The following is a 12,416-nucleotide window of genomic DNA, read 5'->3' as shown; positions in this document are numbered from 1 at the left end:
AAACAGCTGGAGGGCTAAGTTTGGCCATGCCTGTCTTAGGGGATGCCTATTCCCCTCATGTAGCTACAACTTCTGGTTTATCAATGCCTCTTCCCAAGGAACTCCCAAGGAAACTGGAGCTTTGTAAGGGGAACCAGGGTCTCCTAGCAACTCTCTGCAGCCTTAGCAAGCCGTAGCTCCCAGGGTGCTTTGGAGGAAGGCACGGCTGTTTAAAGGGCTATGACACTGCTTTAAATGTACAGAGCAAATGGGCCCTAGGATGGCCAACTGTTGACTGCAGCTCCCCTCGGCCCCAGCTAGTGTGGCAAGTGACCCAGCAATACCATGGTAGCACCTTGTTGGTCAGCCCCACCATAAACTATGGCAAACGACGCTTTTGTGTCCAATTCCAGGAGATGTTCTTAATATCTGGTGAGGGAGGGCGGGGGTCAGAGCAGGACTCTGATAGGAGGGATTCTCCTCCAAGGGCTCCTCTTCAGGAGCATGGCACTTGGTGTATGAACCTCCCACATCATCATCACCTCTTCTATGCATCAACAGGAACAGAAGACCATTACCTGCAAGATATGGAAACAGAGGTCCCTGTTAAAACGTTCAAGCGAATGCGATCCAAAAAACATATAAGACAAATAATGTTTTACACCACAATTCCCATCATCCCAAGCCACCACGTCATTTTGGACTCTTCCTCAACCCCAGCCTTGCCCTTCCGGCTCATGGGAGTTGTAGTCCAAATCATTTGGAGGGTATCAGGTTACAGGAAAGGCTGGATACGACAATTCCCAAATAAAAGTTTAGCTGTCACCAGTGAGCTTCATGGCTGAGCAGGGATTTCAACCCTGGTCTCTCCTAGGTCATAGACTCGGTTTTTTATATACAAAAATGTATAAATGATCCTGGTTTTTCAGATTGAGCTTGAAAACACTGTATGAACAACTGCAGGTTCTTAAAGTATTTAGATTCCTTAAAATATTTTCTTAGAATTCCAATAAAATATACTTAGAATTTCTTATTTACTAAGAATTCCAATAAAAATAATTTCCAATGAAACTTCTTATTTTTTAAAGAACTTATAGCATTTAATTCACATTCAGCGTGCTTTGCTAAATGTCCCACCCCTGCAAATCAAATATTTCCATTTAAATACTTTTGACCACAGGAAAAGAGAAATATTCACACAACCTGCAAAAATGCTATAGCAGACATGCAACCCTAGATGCACTTACTAGGCAGCAGGTCTAGTTTGAAGTAAAGATGCATGTTTAGGACTGCCATTAAAGGAAGATGGGAAAGGTTTCTCTCAATATTTTCTGTGCTTTGTATTCTGTACCTAAGAAATCTTACTTCTGCAACTTCTGCAAATTTTGGCCAGACAGTTAGCACGCCGCCAGTGACTGTGCTAAATTTGGCTGGCAGGGCAAAAGTCCATTTCCTGCCTAACCAGCTATTTGAAACTGCTGATGTTAGCTACAGGTCAGAAGGTCGCTTCCTGCCTAGCCAGAAACTGCTGGTAACTAAAACCCACTAGCAAGCTGTTTTGCTTCTGCTTTAAGTAATGCAAGATAAGACAAGACACGAAGGAAATGCTTACCTAGCAAAAGAAGACACGTGTATGAAGGAGAGGGAAGGGAGTGCTTGGTTAGCAGAAAGACAGGAATGTTTAGCAAGCAATAAAATGTGTTTAGCAAGCAATATTTGCTAGCCGATTGGGGAAGTCTGGGGAAGGTGTGGGAGGGGGGGGAGAGTGTTCAGAAAAGTATAAGAAAAGTCTGCAGAAGTGTCTTGCTCTACAGCCAGAATATTTTCAGGAACTATCCAGCTGGTTGTCTCTGAGTACAGACCTTGTCTCTGTGCACAGATTTTCAATAAACTCTTTTTCTCCAAAGAAGATTTTGCTTTCCTGGTACTTTTGTTCCCTCCGAGGTCCAGGGGATGGCGTGGCTAATGGATCCCTAGGTAAATAAGGCTTCATCTCTCTGGGGGCTCGTCCGGGATAAGCCCCCTCCCCAATATGGACCGGAGGGCCAGGCTCAACCAAGGTGAACAGCTCAGCAGCGTTTGCAGGCTCCCTGCGCACCCCACCTGTTTCGTGGGGGGAGCCAGCCACACTGTTCTGGAGTGGAGACATCTAGTTGAGGGAGAACAAGAGGACAGGACGGCGCCGAGGGGACAGGTCCGCAGCGGAAAAAGGTAAGCCCGAAGGAAAGGGCTAGGGGCCCGAGGGAAAGGGCCAGAGGCCTGATCAGCCTCACCTGGGCGTGGCAATACAGTGCCCGGCAGTAAGATGCCACCAGGAATAAGGGGATTGGTTGCGCAGTAGGGTGCCAGCCACCAGGAATAAAAGGGGACTGCTGGTAGCAGTAAGAGTGCCACCAGGAAAGGAATTGGTAAGGTTTGGGAAAGGGAATGGGGCGCCAGTAAGGTTTGGGAAAGGGAATGGGGCAGAGGGAATTGTGTGTGTGTTTTTTTTTTTTTGGCATGTTGCATGTCAGAATTATTTTGGTGTATTGCATGCTGGAGTTATTTTGGTGTGTTTAGTGTGTTATATTGATGTGTTTTGTATGTTGTATGTTGCATGTCAGATACTCTAGTGACTGAATTGTCAAGTGTGGGCCAAGGCTTAGTGTCCCCTTGGCCGAGCGATTGTAAGGTTGTGCATTTTCTGACAATATGTAGCATGTGGAGTGTGAGAGAATTTTGAAACCCTGTTAGGAGCAGAGTATCTGAATGCTTTTTAAATAACTGGAAAGCGGCCACGAAGAGTGATGATTTGGGGATTCAAATTGAAAAGAACAGAGACTCAGAACTTTATGTGAGGTGGACTTGCCGACCCAGGGAACTGCGTGGCTTTGATTTGCAATTAATCAACCCCCCCTGTGGCGAATCAACCCCCTGTGGCAAAATATATTAAATGTCCACCCAGACCAGGTCCCCTATATCTCTACATGGAAGACCAATGTAGAAAAGAATCTACCATGGCTAAAGTTTTGCTGTGACAGCAACACACAGAACAGGATTTGTACAGTGAAGCCTCTGGTGTTAGAAGACCCAGAAGATGAGGAGAGGGGAGTGATTAAGCCACCACCTTACACTCCAGCAACAGCCCCTCCAACACCCCCCCCAGGCCAAAATCAAGAAGCACAGGGAGGTACTGGTGTAGGGGGAGGAGGACCTGCTAAGGAGGATAGTGAGACGGAAGAAGAGGAAGATGACGAAGAGTTTAGGAAGATACTAGATGATATGAATCAAGGAAAGAAAATGTGGACAGAAAAACAGAAAAAGAGACTAAAGGAGTTTGTAAAGCCATTTGAGGGAGAAGTTGGATGTGAGTCCCTTGTTAGTTGAGGCAACAGAAATGCTACACCCCTGAAAAGAGGAAGTGGGGACAGGCAGCGAAGAAAGTATGTCTCACAGACAGTATGAGAAAACCAGGAAGGATCAGGCAGCCGGAGTAATGCCCCTTCGGAGGGTTTTATGATCCACCAGCCCCTGTCCCAGCTGGACAAGCGAAGGCACAGCATATACCCTTTTCAAGTGCAGATGTTTGTAATTGGAGAAATCAGAACCCCTCTTTTGAGGAGAATCCAGCAAAGATCATAAAACTGTTTGAAGGGATTTTTAAAACCTAAAATCCCACTTATGATGATGTACAATATCTCCTGGACTCACTACCAACTACAGAAGCATTGCTTGGCCCCTGCATGAGTCAACTAGGGGAATAGAGAAGGATCTTTTTATATGTGGCAGGGAACAGCAACAGGCTTTTCAGGATTTCAAAGTGGCATTATAACAAGCCTCAGCGCTTGGCATCCAAACCCCGAGAAGCCTTTTACCCTGTTCATAGATGAAGACCAAGGGGTAGCCAAGGGAGTCTTATGCCAGAAACTGAAAAATTGGCAGCAACCTGTCGCATACTTGTCAGAGAAGCTAACCCCAACAGAGCAGAGATTGCCCCCCCCCCCCTGTATGAGAGCAGTTGTGGCAGTAGCCACCCTACTGAACAAAGCAGACAAATTTACTTTTGGTCAAGACACTGTTTGTGTGACTCCACACGCAGTCCCAGCACTGCTTGACATGAAGGGTACCTATTTTCTCTCCCAAGCAAAGATGAGAAAGTGTCAGATGTTATTGTTGCACCCACGTTTGAAGTTCCAAGTCACCACTGCCCTCAACCCAGCTACCCTGTTGCCGGTAGGAGAAGGTGAGGAGCAGATGCACGATTGCATTGAAGTAATGGACGAAGTATATTCCAGCAGGCCTGATCTCAAAGACGAGGCAAACGAGGCTGGGCAGCGGAAGGCAGGCTATGCAGTGGTAGCCCTGGAAGACCAGGTGATTGAAGCAAAGTCACTCCCACCTGGAACATCGGCCCAGCTGGCAGAACTAACTGCGCTTACCAGAGCCCTGAGCCTGGCAAAGGGACAGAAGATAAACATTTATGCAGATTCTAAGTATGCATTCCTGACTTTACATGCCCATGGAGCCTTATGGAAAGAAAGAGGTTTGCTTACCTCCAGAGGAAACCAGGTGGCCCACCCACAAGCCTTATTGAACCTTCTGGATGCTGTATGGGAGCCCGAAGCAGTAGCAGTTATCCATTGTTATGGACACACAACTGGACCAGGGGAAGTGGCCAGAGGAAATCGACTGGCAGACAAGGTGGCCAAGGAAGCAGCCCGGGAACTGGCCCCAGCTCCGATCATTGGAGCACTGATCCCAGAAGAAATTTTAAGCACCGCTGACAAGCCGGCTTACACACAACAGGAAAGGGACACTGCAGATGCCCAGGAGCTGACATTGACCAAAGAAGGATGGTACCTCACCCCTGATGACAGGATATGGATTCCAGAGTCCCTGTCTCGGCAGATAACTCAGAGATACCATGAGTCAACCCACATGGGGCCAGATGCTACCACCAAGCAGCTGGCAAAGTGCTTCTATATAACCCACCTTTATCAACTGGCAGCCCAGGTTTCCAGGAAATGTCTGCTATGTCAAAAGAATAATCCCAGAACCGGACCACTGGCTCCCCTGGGAGTTCAGCACAGTGGAACTGCACCTATGGAAGATCTTGTTGTGGACTTCACTGAATTACCCCGTTGTGGACTATATCGCTACCTGCTGGTGGCAGTGTGCACCTACACCGGATGGGTCGAAGCATGGCCAACAAAGACTGAAAAGGCAATTGAAGTAACCAGGTGCCTGCTTAAGGAAATCATCCCTCGCTATGGATTGCCAAGGTCCATAGGATCTGATAATGGACCAGCATTCGTTCATGTAGTCCTACAGGGACTGGCTAAAGCGCTCCAGATCAATTGGAAGCTGCATACTGCTTATAGACCCCAGAGTTCTGGAAAGGTGGAAAGAATGAACAGGACTCTAAAGAATCAGCTGTCCAAGCTGACACAGGAAACCGGGTCTAATTGGGTGACCATGTTGCCCTTGGCATTACTCAGGGTCCGTAGTCTTCCGTCCAAACGGACCCACTTGTCACCTTTTGAAGTTCTGTTTGGGAGACCAGTCCCATATGTTAGAATGTTAACTCCATATGCTAGCCAAGATGTGCAATTGAGTAACTATGTACAGTCACTCTCTCGAGATTCTCTCTCTCAACAGGTGGACCCAGGCCCGAACTCCTTGCGTGACCAGTTTGAGCCAGGTGACGAGGTGTGGATAAGACTGGTCCCAGGCACCACTGCAACCGTGCTGGAAGGGCCCATCTGCTCTCCACACCCGCAGCTGTGAAGGTTGCTGGCGTCACACCTTGGGTCCACCACATTCAAGTGAAGAAAGCTGCTTCAGATTGGACTGTGTCTCAGCATCCTGAAGATCCCCTCCAGTGACGACCGCCTTGCTGATATCACTCCGGAGGCTGGTATCTCTACGAACGGCTGAATAATTGGATGGGAGGGGCACCCGCGGGCAGCGTCCCCAACGTAGACACTTGTTCTCCAGCCAATTTAGAGGCACCACCAGGACTTTTGGTATTGGGCCCGGAACCCCTTGATATAGTCACCCCAAGTGTCAGGCCATTGCAGGGGTGGACATATTCCTGTGGGTGCATGCTGATATATGACGAGGGAGAAGCCCCTTTTGGGTATAATATCTTGAAGAGACAACACGAGAGCCCAGTCCACCCACAAGGGATTGTAGGGAAATTGCTCCGCATAGTAGGTGCCTCAGCAGGGAAGTGGAAAGTTACCCCTGAGGTCCAGGAAATAATTGAATACGAGTATCAGTGGGCCCTTCAGCTGTAAAAGAAAACTAGAAATGACCCCCTGAATATTGGTGGGAGGAACCATGGAGATATTGGGTTTGGTGGGTAGGAGTGATATGTACCGCCCTTGTCATATGGATGCTCTCGTATTTCTGTTGGCATGAACGGTATCGTATTTGTGGGAAGAAACGTAATCCATCTATACCTTTGATGATTCTCCTTTTCTTTCTAGTTGGAGAGCCCACATGTGTATTGGCACAGGCAGGAAAAAGTCCCCCGACCTCCCTTGCCGACATTTCCCGTTTGATGACTAAGTGGGGTGCCCATAACCCCTACAATAGGTGGTTACAAATGGCTGAAATGGAGCATGTTGCTTCAACGTTTCAGACCATGGCGAGGCTATCCGTGATCTGGCGGCTAGCATTGAAAAGGTGGCACATGTCCCTGTACAAATTTGGGAGGGCTGGGATATGTCTTGGTTGGATAGCATCTTCCCAGGTGGATGGATGGGGAGAATATTTACCATGCTGGTGGGCCCAATAATGCTTCTATTGCTTCTTTGCTTTTGTATTCCCTGCTTGATGCAATGCTTGCAGAATATGGTGGGACCTCGCGTGATTGCTGTAATGAGAGAATATAGACCCCTACCCCAGAACGAATCTAAGTAATAGATTGTTCAAAAGAAGAGGAGGGAGTAAAGGAAGATGGGAAAGGTTTCTCTCAATATTTTCTGTGCTTTGTATTCTGTACCTAAGAAATCTTACTTCTGCAACTTCTGCAAATTTTGGCCAGACAGTTAGCACGCCGCCAGTGACTGTGCTAAATTTGGCTGGCAGGGCAAAAGTCCATTTCCTGCCTAACCAGCTATTTGAAACTGCTGATGTTAGCTACAGGTCAGAAGGTCGCTTCCTGCCTAGCCAGAAACTGCTGGTAACTAAAACCCACTAGCAAGCTGTTTTGCTTCTGCTTTAAGTAATGCAAGATAAGACAAGACACGAAGGAAATGCTTACCTAGCAAAAGAAGACACGTGTATGAAGGAGAGGGAAGGGAGTGCTTGGTTAGCAGAAAGACAGGAATGTTTAGCAAGCAATAAAATGTGTTTAGCAAGCAATATTTGCTAGCCGATTGGGGAAGTCTGGGGAAGGTGTGGGAGGGGGGGGAGAGTGTTCAGAAAAGTATAAGAAAAGTCTGCAGAAGTGTCTTGCTCTACAGCCAGAATATTTTCAGGAACTATCCAGCTGGTTGTCTCTGAGTACAGACCTTGTCTCTGTGAACAGATTTTCAATAAACTCTTTTTCTCCAAAGAAGATTTTGCTTTCCTGGTACTTTTGTTCCCTCCGAGGTCCAGGGGATGGCGTGGCTAATGGATCCCTAGGTAAATAAGGCTTCACCATTATAATTTATTTATTTTTGCTTAGACGTGGGGGGAAAACACAAGATCACGTAAGACATTGGCCATTTTAATTCAAAACTTTCTGCCCTCCCCCCCCCAACAGTTCCACACTGCGATCACTACATGCTAATTCTCCAGATTGTATAGCTACTCTGGAGTAAGGCCCACTAAATTCAATTGGGCTTAACTCCCAGACAACATTAAGGTGTTTTGTTTTGATATCAGCAACCTCCATTACAAAAGCCACATGGAGCAGTGGGATTTTTGCATTTGCAAAAGCCACTTTGAACAGTTTACACATTTGGAAAGTTGCAATCCTGAACACGTATTATTTATTTGTTAGCAGCCCCATATCCAACATTGCTCAGGAATTCTTAGAAGCCAAAATAAATCAGTGCAGCTTTGAAATCAGTGGTTAAAAGTAGTTTTTAAAGGTTCAGTCCTCCATCTTGATTCAAAGTGGATTCCAATCCACCTTCTGCCCAGCCCTGATTTACTGTTTCCAGCAGTAATTTAACAGAACTCTTATCACAACCCCAAGTTAATACTGATGGGGTTAAATGAATAAAATAAATAAATATAATAAAATAAAATAAATTCAATAATAGTAATAATAATAGTTTAATTATTTCATTGCAATTTTGTTGCCTTACGCCCAGCACAGTTTACTTGAATACATTAATTCATGGTAAGTGATTTGAGTTATTTGTTCATAAAGGCCGGCGTTTGTTTTAGTATCTTTCACATCTTAACCTTAAGAGATTGATAAGATCCCAACCACCACCAAGGAGCGATCACCTGCATGCAGACAGCCAAAATCTGCTCAGAGAGAAGATTACGTGATCATGTCCTGGTCAGAGCCAAACCAGAAGTTGTGGCAATACCAGGTCAGACTATACTTCACTCATCATTGCCTCTGGCATATCTTACAGGCAACCCCTGGGCTGAGAACCCTGCTTAAAATCCTGGAGAGCAACTGCCACACCGTGGAGATGGTCTGGTTCACAATGAAGCAGCTTTCTACATTCCTAGTTAAATCAGGGCCTTAATAACTTAAGAAGTGTCTGCAGGGTTCCTCAGCTTGGCTCTGAAACAGGGCTGACTCTCAGGGTGCTTCACACTGTAAATGCATGGATGAGATACTGTAACTGAGGCAACCATGAGAGTTGGTTTGTTATTAAAAAAAAAAAAAAAACTTGCTGGATTTCCCTCAGAAAGGTTAAATTATATGGACAGACAAAAGAAGAGCCCGGGTGCTGATAAGGCTAAAAGGGAGCCCTTCTAGTCCAGCATCCTATTCTCACAGTGGCTTAAGCCATAAACAGCAACACACACACCCCAATCAGTGCCTCATAATCTTTTGCAGTTAAAAATGCCCAGATTTAAATTAGGTAGGAATAAAAATGCAACCAGTCCCAAAGGCGTAATGAAAATTATCATTCTAAAGCAATGATAGTTGCTAAAGTATCTGAAACCAAGCTGCAGCAGACCAATAAATAAGCCGTTGGACTTTCTGACTACGCCACTGAAATATAGATTGCAGAGTTGGAAGAGATCTCCAAGAACCATCCAGTCCAACCCGCTGCAATGCAATGGGGAGACTGAATTTAGTGGGGCTTTCACAGGCTGAAATCCTACACTTCCTTGCCTGGGAGTAGGTCCTAGGGCACTCAACGGGGCTTACTTCCGAGGAGACACACACAGGCAAATTTTAGCCTCCCTTACTAAGAAGAAAGCAACCATTAAACCAAACGAGGCTTACTTCTAGGTGGAAAAGCACAGGATTGCCATGCAACCGGTTAACAACATGCAGGAATAAGGGTGGAACTCTGGGGTGCGAGTTAAGCCGTTTAAACGCACGTTTAAAGCAACACTTACTTCCCGCTCAGTTTCCTCGCCGCCATCTTGCTCCCAAACTAAAGGTGGCTTCCGCGGCTTCAGCCCTCTCTCGCCTCTCAGCCAATAGCAGCTCCCCGACAGCTCAGGTGACATTCGCGGCAAAAGCATCCGCTCGGATCCCTGCCGGCCACGCCCACAGCTGTAGAGGAAGGAGGGAACGAGCGGGATAGGCGCGCGTGCCGCACTTCGGGCTCCCATGCGAAGGCTGCCAAACGCAGCACAAAGACACTCTGCAAAATGAGAGGCCCCCCCCATTCGATCTATGATTCATAATGGTGGGGGCCGTATGCGGCTCGCCAGATGTTGATGGACTCCTAATCCCAATCGCCCCAGCCAGTAAGGCTAGCAGCCAGGGATGGTAAGATTTAAGAAAGTAAGAGACCAGGTATGGCCTGGACAGCATCTTAAAAAGCAGAGACATCACCTTGCCAACAAAGGTCCATATAGTTAAAGCTATAGTTTTCCCAGTAGTGATGTATGGATGTGAGAGCTGGACCATAAAGAAGGCTGATCGCCAAAGAATTGATCCTTTTGAATTATGGTGTTGGAGGAGACTCTTGAGAGTCCCATGGACTGCAAGAAGATCAAACCTCTCCATTCTTAAGGAAATCAGCCCTGAGTGCTCATTGGAAGGACAGATCATGAAGCTGAGGCTCCAATACTTTAGCCACCTCATGAGAAGAGAAGACTCCCTGGAAAAGACCCTGATGTTGGGAAAGATGGAGGGCACAAGAAGGGGACGACAGAGGACGAGATGGTTGGACAGTGTTCTCGAAGCTACCAGCATGAGTTTGACCAAACTGTGGGAGGCAGTGGAAGACAGAAGTGCCTGGCATGCTATGGTCCATGGGGTCACGAAGAGTCGGACATGACTAAACAACTAAACAACAACATGGCACAGTGGATAGAGTTGGATTAGGACCTCACAGGGCTACTGCTGCTGAGTTCAGGTCCTCAATGCCTCAAGGACTGCCTCTCCACATATATACCTACCCAGAACCTGCATTCATCCTCAAAGGGCCCTCAATGAGATCTGGATGGTAGCAACATGAGAATGGGTCTTTTAACTGGTATGCTTGGAGCCATCACTGACTAAATGTAGGTGCCAGGCAACAAAACACTTTTGAGCCAAATTTTTAACCTGGTTGACATTGTGGCTTCTAAGTGGGTGGGATTTGTTAATGCAGCTTTTCATGCGCATCAATGGTTTTTTTTTTTATCATTTTACCATTGGTTTTTATTGAACTAGCAAATAATATTGCTTATACGTTAGCAATATTAGGGAAGAAACACATTTGGGTGACATTCAACATTTCAATATGAATAATCTAGAATGCTTTTGCAATCTTGCTTTGTGTTATCATTCAACATCTGACATCATAAATCATGCCAATGAGCATTGCAGAACTGTACAATAGATTTTTCCACATTAAACTATTGATGCTTTTAATTAAAAAAAAGACTAGAAAATTTTCAGGTGTGCAAGCTGCTAACATACCCACTTCATGCTCTCAGAACACACACTCCTAAAGACTATGGGTTTGTTTAATTACACATACTATTGATTATACTAGCTTACATTCAACAACAACTTATCAGACAGTTTAAACAGTAGGAAGTTACTTACGCTGCTGACCAAAACCAATGTTTCATCTGAATCATTAGTATGTCATGCGCATCAATGTTTTTAGCTTTTATTTCATTTCCACTCTATGAATATTTTTATTTTTGCATTATACTGCAAGTTGCTTTGAGTTGTTATTTTGTGAAAAAAGTGGCTAATAAGTGCAATTGTGATAATGATTGGATACATTCCACCACATACAGAAAAGCTGCATAAATTTGGTACTGCCTACAACAGTTATTATCCCAAGAAATCTTGGCTTTTTGTTCTCTCTTCCCCCACCCTCAGGAGTCTCTTGTTCTCTTTTGAGTGAAAATATATACTTGTATATGGACAATGTCTAGTAAAATTTCTAGAGGCGAGGGCCCTTACAGCTTAATGCCTCTCCCCCTCTCCCACTTGTAAATTTAAAAAAAAGTTACAGTAATATATACCGCTTTGCCAAATTTAGATGAACTGCCAAATACTGTACAGCTATTCCCTCTCCATATTTTTCTACAACACAGATTCTGCAAAGAGTCCCAAGTATCCATGAAGTTCAACACTTCCTTCCTAAATACACAGGGGTTGCTGGGGGTTCCCGGAAAAGGGCGGGGAAAACAGGCAAAATGTCACAAATAAACAATCAGCTTTTATTGTTTGAATTATAAAACATGTCAGATTTTTGGCAAATATTTTACAATTTCATTCCTTCTTTTTTTCAACAGCCCGTGGAAGAGAGAGCCTTCTTTTCTTTTTTTTAGGTGATGGAGAATTGGGGGTGGTGGGAGAAGGGGGAGGGGAATGATGGAAATCAGAAGATGAAAATTTTGATGGACTTGCTTTAAAAGTAAAATAAAAAAGGGGGGGAGGAATCTGACCCAAGTTCCCTCCCGCCAAATAAAAAAAAAATCCAATTTCACATTTAATTCCACTATCCAAAAGAGGCCATATGGGGTATAAAGCAGCAGGCGAAACTCAGCAAAGTTTGCTGTGAAACACCGTCAGAAAGATGGGGTAGGGAGGGGGGACCTTCACAGCTGTTCTTAGTAGGGTCGGTTGCGTTGATCGCTTCTGAAGTCATTTCTGGAAGAGAAAGAAAGGAGGTTGTTTTTTTCACCCAGAATACCTTCCTGTCCAGTGACTGCACCCTAGAACCAGCCACCTGGACCTGGCTGGCACCCTTGCAAGCAATAAAAGTCTGGACAGCTTCAGTGGGCCAGGTGTAAATTTGTGGCCAAGGCACCCTAAGCCAAGCCTGACCTTTCCAAAGAACTCCCCTTTTCTCATCTCCTTCCTCCGG

At 45.6% G+C, this 12,416-nt stretch overlaps 1 protein-coding gene and 1 long non-coding RNA gene across 4 annotated transcripts in view; both read right to left on the bottom strand.

Annotated features, from left to right (window-relative positions):
* Positions 1-374: 374 nt before the first annotated feature.
* On the bottom strand, positions 375-9,601 carry LOC309520167. The gene is made up of 2 exons (XR_014214161.1): positions 9,490-9,601; positions 375-557 (listed from the first exon to the last, which is right to left on the bottom strand). It is a non-coding gene; the product is annotated as an uncharacterized lncRNA (long non-coding RNA).
* A 2,144-nt stretch (positions 9,602-11,745) lies between these two features.
* The window catches only part of TAF15 (TATA-box binding protein associated factor 15), a 21,280-nt gene continuing 20,609 nt past the window's right edge, over positions 11,746-12,416 (bottom strand). For all 3 annotated transcript variants that reach the window (XM_082201462.1, XM_082201464.1, XM_082201463.1), the window contains one exon: positions 11,746-12,199. In XM_082201462.1, the coding sequence (XP_082057588.1) occupies positions 12,160-12,199 (40 nt within the window). In that variant the 3' untranslated portion in view covers positions 11,746-12,159. The remainder of the gene's footprint in view (positions 12,200-12,416) is intronic.

This window comes from Podarcis vaucheri (genome assembly GCF_965113315.1).
Source record: "Podarcis vaucheri genome assembly, chromosome: 15".
NCBI lineage: Eukaryota > Metazoa > Chordata > Lepidosauria > Squamata > Lacertidae > Podarcis > Podarcis vaucheri.
This window is presented reverse-complemented; position numbering and strand designations above follow the sequence as displayed.